Source organism: Bombina bombina, chromosome 6 (assembly GCF_027579735.1).
Source record: "Bombina bombina isolate aBomBom1 chromosome 6, aBomBom1.pri, whole genome shotgun sequence".
Taxonomy (NCBI): Eukaryota; Metazoa; Chordata; class Amphibia; order Anura; family Bombinatoridae; genus Bombina; species Bombina bombina.
Window position 1 is genome coordinate 833,057,993 of NC_069504.1, and position 7,239 is coordinate 833,065,231.

At 38.6% G+C, this 7,239-nt stretch overlaps 1 protein-coding gene across 1 annotated transcript in view; it reads left to right on the forward strand.

The window, feature by feature from the left end:
- The window catches only part of CDS2 (CDP-diacylglycerol synthase 2), a 232,860-nt gene extending 229,200 nt beyond the window's left edge, over positions 1-3,660 (forward strand). The window contains exon 13 of the mRNA XM_053718199.1: positions 1,640-3,660. Within this exon, the coding sequence (XP_053574174.1) occupies positions 1,640-1,769 (130 nt within the window). The 3' untranslated portion in view covers positions 1,770-3,660. The remainder of the gene's footprint in view (positions 1-1,639) is intronic.
- The last annotated feature ends 3,579 nt before the right edge of the window (positions 3,661-7,239 follow it).

Here is a 7,239-nt window from a genome sequence, read left to right on the forward strand (position 1 = left end):
TCGAACATCCGAATCTGGTTTCACTCCAGCTGACTGCTTGGAGATTGAACGCTTGATCTTATCGAAGCGAGGGTTCTCAGATTCTGTTATCGATACTCTTGTTCAGGCCAGAAAGCCTGTAACTAGAAAGATTTACCACAAAATTTGGAAAAAATATATCTGTTGGTGTGAATCTAAAGGATTCCCTTGGGACAAGGTTAAGATTCCTAGGATTCTATCCTTCCTTCAAGAAGGATTGGAAAAAGGATTATCTGCAAGTTCCCTGAAGGGACAGATTTCTGCCTTGTCTGTGTTACTTCACAAAAGGCTGGCCGCTGTGCCAGATGTTCAAGCCTTTGTTCAGGCTCTGGTTAGAATTAAGCCTGTTTACAAACCTTTGACTCCTCCTTGGAGTCTCAATTTAGTTCTTTCAGTTCTTCAGGGGGTTCCGTTTGAACCCTTGCATTCCGTTGATATTAAGTTATTATCTTGGAAAGTTTTGTTTTTAGTTGCAATTTCTTCTGCTAGAAGAGTTTCAGAATTATCTGCTCTGCAGTGTTCTCCTCCTTATCTGGTGTTCCATGCAGATAAGGTGGTTTTACGTACTAAACCTGGTTTTCTTCCAAAAGTTGTTTCTAACAAAAACATTAACCAGGAGATTATCGTACCTTCTCTGTGTCCGAAACCAGTTTCAAAGAAGGAACGTTTGTTGCACAATTTGGATGTTGTTCGCGCTCTAAAATTCTATTTAGATGCTACAAAGGATTTTAGACAAACATCTTCCTTGTTTGTTGTTTATTCCGGTAAAAGGAGAGGTCAAAAAGCAACTTCTACCTCTCTCTCTTTTTGGATTAAAAGCATCATCAGATTGGCTTACGAGACTGCCGGACGGCAGCCTCCCGAAAGAATCACAGCTCATTCCACTAGGGCTGTGGCTTCCACATGGGCCTTCAAGAACGAGGCTTCTGTTGATCAGATATGTAGGGCAGCGACTTGGTCTTCACTGCACACTTTTACCAAATTTTACAAGTTTGATACTTTTGCTTCTTCTGAGGCTATTTTTGGGAGAAAGGTTTTGCAAGCCGTGGTGCCTTCCATTTAGGTGACCTGATTTGCTCCCTCCCTTCATCCGTGTCCTAAAGCTTTGGTATTGGTTCCCACAAGTAAGGATGACGCCGTGGACCGGACACACCTATGTTGGAGAAAACAGAATTTATGTTTACCTGATAAATTACTTTCTCCAACGGTGTGTCCGGTCCACGGCCTGCCCTGGTTTTTTTAATCAGGTCTGATAATTTATTTTCTTTAACTACAGTCACCACGGTACCATATGGTTTCTCCTATGCAAATATTCCTCCTTAACGTCGGTCGAATGACTGGGGTAGGCGGAGCCTAGGAGGGATCATGTGACCAGCTTTGCTGGGCTCTTTGCCATTTCCTGTTGGGGAAGAGAATATCCCACAAGTAAGGATGACGCCGTGGACCGGACACACCGTTGGAGAAAGTAATTTATCAGGTAAACATAAATTCTGTTTTTTTTTATAAAAAATGTTATTTAGATTTTGTTAAAATAAATATTCATGGTAAATGTTCTTAAACATTATTTTGGTACTAAACCAAATTACTCTCTATACTTACAATGTTGTGTTGTCCCTCACAGGGGTCCAAACCCTAGCAGGCTCCTTCAGCAGTTTCTAACATTGCGCCCAGACCAACAAATCAACATCTTTAACACACTCAAGTCACATTTAACAGAAAGAGGAATGGTCGGAAATGGAGAGAATGCCTAAGCTACCCCTGATCAAAATCTTCAGCAACCAGAGCAGACCTTGCTGTATAACGATGCCGTTTTCCACGCATTCAGTGAAAAGACTCCTCCAACCCTTACTGTATATGGAAGCAAAGGAGGCAAAAACTCCTTACTTTTTTGTAAACATTTGTGCAGTGTCTTTTTGTTGTTAAATTTTAAATGTTTTTTTTTTCCACTTCATTATTCCAATTTGTTTACACGTTTCCAGTATGAAGATCCTTTGCTTATCATATTAATCACAGCTATCAATGACTGTTGCACTTTCCTTCTATGATGTTAAAAAGAACCATGCAGAAGTAATTGATAGGTATTTTTTTTTTTAATAAGTACCCTTTAAATGCCAAAAACAGTTCATAATATTGTGTTTTTAATATAATTTAGTAGATACGTGCATTTGTATCCTTTGTTAGGGTCAGAATGTGGAAGACGGAGACCACTGATGTCATTTGGCTTTTTTCGGAGACGGATTTATTCTTGTGAAAGTGTAATTCACTAAGATCTGTGCAAATCCAGAACCTTGTGTGTTTAACTTTATAAGAATAAATCTGGCTGCGAAAAGAGTTGAATGCCATGAGCGTCCACCAACTACTTTCATATTTGGATCCTAACGAAGGATCCGAATGCTCATGTATATCATTTTACTAGGCTTTTATCCGCAAAGCCACAGGCATGATAGACCTATAATATCAAAATTATTAATTTCCTGGGGCTTGCTGTTTTGTTTTAAGATTGATGTCACTTAATTTTATTTTGTGTATATATATATATATATATTATTATTATTTTCTTCTAGGCGAGATTAGTTGCAAATGAAAACTGTGAGATATATCCTTCAGATCCAAACCATTTCATGTTCAGAAGAATATCAAATGCTGCTACAATATTGTGCAATGTATATGTTTGCATAGGAGTGTGATATTTTTAATGTTTCCAAGCACACAATGGAGAGGAAATACAGCTATCTGTCTTCTTTTTCAAAGAATATATTAATGGCTTTTACAAGCTTTTTAGAGCTAAATAGTTGTTTTTGTTATTTACTTGCAAAATTAATTAACAAGTTTAAAATAATTTAGTCTTAAAAAACGTTCAATACACAAAATAATGAACAAATACAAATGTATTTATTTTTTTAAAGCAACATATTTTGCATTTGTTCATTAGTTTATTTAATGAACACATTTCTGACTCAATTAGTTCAAATGTGTTTATTCGGTTTACAAAAACACATTTTGGTGTATCTGCTTCTTATGTAGATGTTAATTTTTTAGCTTACACCATATGCTATATTTTATATTAGTTCTTAGCCCATTTAATAGCTTTCTAGTTGCAAAATTGCACTGTACCTTTACTGTATTCTCTGTATAAAGCTAAACATATTATTGACACCCATATTATATATATAAATATATTAATATGTTTATAAGCACTGACCCAATGCCAGGCACGCAGCTGTGAACTTTTGTAGATGCCCCAGGAAACCTCTGCCTAGTAAATTAGTACACCAGTTAGAACACTGCATGTATAAGCTCCAGGACCTTTTAAAAATGCTTTATTTAAAATAAATCACAAGCTAATATGTGGTATAGATTATAAGCTCCATTGTCATAACTGATTTAGAAAGTATTTATTATAGTCATATTTATATAGCACCCAAATGGACAATACAGGGAACTATTTTATTTAGCAATGGAGACAACAGAGGTTTGGAACCGTAAAGCACAAAAGAGCTTATAATATGACAACGCTAAAGATGTGTGTTAACTTGTAAAATAAGCATTGAAATATAGTGTAGGAAGTCAACACACAAATGACAATGATTTATTGTATTCTTAAACCAAAGTATTACATTGTCTTTGTTTCTACAGTTAGAAGACGTATGATTAATTGATAAAGTTACTGGTTCTCTATTATTGGGTCATTTTGAAAGCATTTTATGTTTAATTTTATTTATAAGTCATATCAGATATACACTGTTTATATAATACACATAAATAATATATTACAGATGCAATAGAGGAAATACATAGAAGGGTAGTTACACTATACAACAGAAGTGGAAAGGGATCATTTTGTCTTTTGATATGATTAAAAGGCATAGTCTAGTCAAAATTAAACTTTAATGATTCAGATAGAGCATGCAATTTTAAGCAACTTTCTAATTTACTCCTATTATCAATTTTTCTTCGTACTCTTGGTATCTTTATTTGAAAAAGCAAGTATGTAAGCGTACAAGCCGGCCCATTTTTTGTTCAGCACCTGGGTAGCACTTTCTGGTGTCTAAATGTAACCTCAAATCTGCAAACTACCCAGGTGGTGAACCAAAAATGAACCGGCTCCTAAGCTTACATTCAAATACAGATACCAAGAGAACGAAGAAAAATTAATAATAGGAGTAAATTAGAAAGTTGCTTAAAATTGCATGCTCTATCTGAACCATGAACATTTAATTTTGACTAGACTATTCCTTTAAATTCTATTGATGTTATATTAGAGGTTTATCACTTTTTTTTTAAAACTAATGTTAAACATTCTTTGAATAGTTAAATAATAGACTATGTGGGAGGTCAATTCTATATTGATTTACCTACCTTTTCTGTTTTATAGAGCTATTAACAGAAGGGGACCAATCAGTGCTAGCGGTTAGCTTTTCCCCCTGTGTATGTCTGTAATTGGCCACCTGTATAGGGTTTAAGCTTCAGAAAACACATTTAAAAAACAAAACAAAAAAAACATATAGATAGTGTGTGACAAACAAAAGGAAAATATGGGGCTCCTTAGTCTTGTGAATGAGACTGATGTTCAGTAAATAACATTTCTTTCCTCCTTGATACTGATTTTGGGTTTCCTGGTCTACAGATGTGCAAATTCTTTGAAAACCTAAAGTACTATCAAATACATATTCCATAATACAATAGAAAATATACTTCAGATTTAACTAACAGAGTAACTATACAAAGTAAATATTATATTATACATAAACCATGCAATTTCCCCACTTAGATAGCTCTTACCCTTTTTCTTTCTTAAGACACGGGGAGTCCACAGAATCATCAATTACTGTTGGGAATATCACAACAAAAAGCACCACAGCAAAGCTGTTCAGTATCAGTTCCCTTCCCACAATCCCACAATCCCCAGTCATTCTCTTTGCTTTCTGTGCAAGGAGGAGGTGAAGTTTAGGTGTCTGTTAAAGAATTTCTTCTATCAGGATTTTATTATTTTGAAAGCCGGAGCAGGTTTGCTCTGATCTTTCCTGACAAGCTGGGTCTAGCTGTATTCCACGTTAGTCCCTTCAGTAGGGCTGTGGTAGCTTTCAAGCAGTTAGGAACTTGTGGGGTGGGCCTCACTGCGTTTTCCTGACAGATTTGCTGCCCTCAAACAGAATGTCAGAGTAGGCTTACTCTGTTCCTTCTTATATCCACATGTCTCTGTGAGAAGTGGCTTCCTCTCATGCCATGTGAGCTGTCCTCCTGCCGGACAGTCAAGGGTGCAGGTAAGTGCCATTTAAATTTCTAATAGAAAGCCCTGGCGCTACAGTAGTTTGCAGCTACTCCATATATGGGACTTTATTCCTGAGAGTCAGGATATTTAAGCAGGATGTAGGGCCCTGCGTGGCGGTATCTTAGAGAATCAAACTCATTGGTGGCTCAGTTGTGAGACTGCTTATAGATGCAGCGCGTGCTTTTACTTTTGGCGCAGTTGTTTTGCTTCCCGTGTAACAGCTTCTACGGACCCCTCTCATTGCGGAGCTGCTCTGGTATCATTTGAATCCCTATTCAACCTAGCGTTGCAGGAGCAGGTAGGCACCTCAGCTTAGCGTTGAGGTGTAGAGGCTGCGCAAGAGGTTTCTTTATTATAAGTTTCAATATTTGTCTCCCAGGGTTCCAAGTTGGAATTCAAAATTTTTCTCCCAGGGGCAGGTTCCACCTTTTAAAATTATCTGTAGATTAGATAAAAAGAGAGGCGTTCTTGAAATGTGTACAGGAGCTTTCACTCCTGGGAGTGATAGTCCCAGTCCCATTTCAAGAACAGGGTCTTGGCTTCTATTCAAACCTTTTCGTGGTGCCCAAGAAAGAGGGAACCTTTAGGCCTATTCTAGATCTAAAGTTACTCAACACATTTCTCAGAGTACCATCTTTCAAGATGGAGACTATCCGCTCCATTCTTCCTTTGGCTCAAGAGGGTCAATTCATGATGACCATTCACAGGGATCATCACAAATTTCTGAGATTTGCCTATCTGGACAAACACCTTCAGTTTGTAGCGCTTCCATTTGGCCTAGCCACAGCTCCCAGAATATTCTCGAAGGTTCTGGGAGCTCTGTTGGCAGTAATTCGGTCCCGGGGAATTGCAGTGGCTCCTTATCTGGACGACATTCTTGTTCAGGCTCCATCTTTTCATCTAGCAAAATCTCATACAGTGATCTTGTTGTGTTTTCTTCATTCCCACGGATGAAAAGTGAATTTGGGAAAAAAGGTTCCCTGGTTCCGACTACAAAAGTGGTTTTCTTAGGAACAATTATAGATTCTCTATCAATGAAAATTTTTCTGATGGAGGTCAGAAGAGTCAAGATTATTTCCTCTTGCCTAGCTCTACAGTCGACTGCTCGACCATCAGTGGCCCAATGTATGGCTTCATGGTAATGGTGGCTTCAATGGACATAGTTCCCTTTGCTCTATTCCATTTGAGAGCACTTCAGTTATGCATGCTCAGCCAATGCAATGGGGATTATGCAGACCTCTCTCAGAGGATAGTTCTGGATCATTTGACAAGAGACTCTATGCCGTGGTGGCTGTCTCAAGAACATCTGTCCCAGGGGACATGCTTTCAGAGACCCTCTTGGGTGATTGTGACCACGGACGCCAGCCTGATGGGCTGGGGAGCGGTCTGGGACTCGTTGAAGGCGCAGGGACTTTGGTCTCAAGAGGAATTGAACTCTCCCCATAAACATTCTGGAGTTGAGAGCAATCTTCAACAACTTGATGGCATGGCCTCAATTGGCTCTAGCCCGTCTTATCAAATTCGAGTCTGACAACATAACCTTGGTGGCTTACATTAACCACCATGGGGGGACTCAGAGTTCCTTAGCCATGAAAGAGGTGGCGAGAATCATTCAGTGGACGGAGGCTCACAATTGGTGTTTATCTGCCATTCACATCCCAGGAGTGGACAATTGGGAAGCGGATTTCCTTGGCAGACAGACCTTTTATCCCGGAGAGTTGGAACTTCATCCGGAAGTGTTCCCCAGGTTAACAATCAAATGGGGATTACCGGAATTGGATCTTATGGCGTTTCGTCAGAACGCCATGATCCCAAAGTACAGTTCAAGGTCAAGAGATCCTCAGGCCTTTCTGATATATGCTATTTCGGTTGCTTGGAACTTCAGGTTGGAATATCTGTTTCCTTCGTTTGCTCTCTTTCCACGAGTCATTGCTCGGATCAAGCAGGAG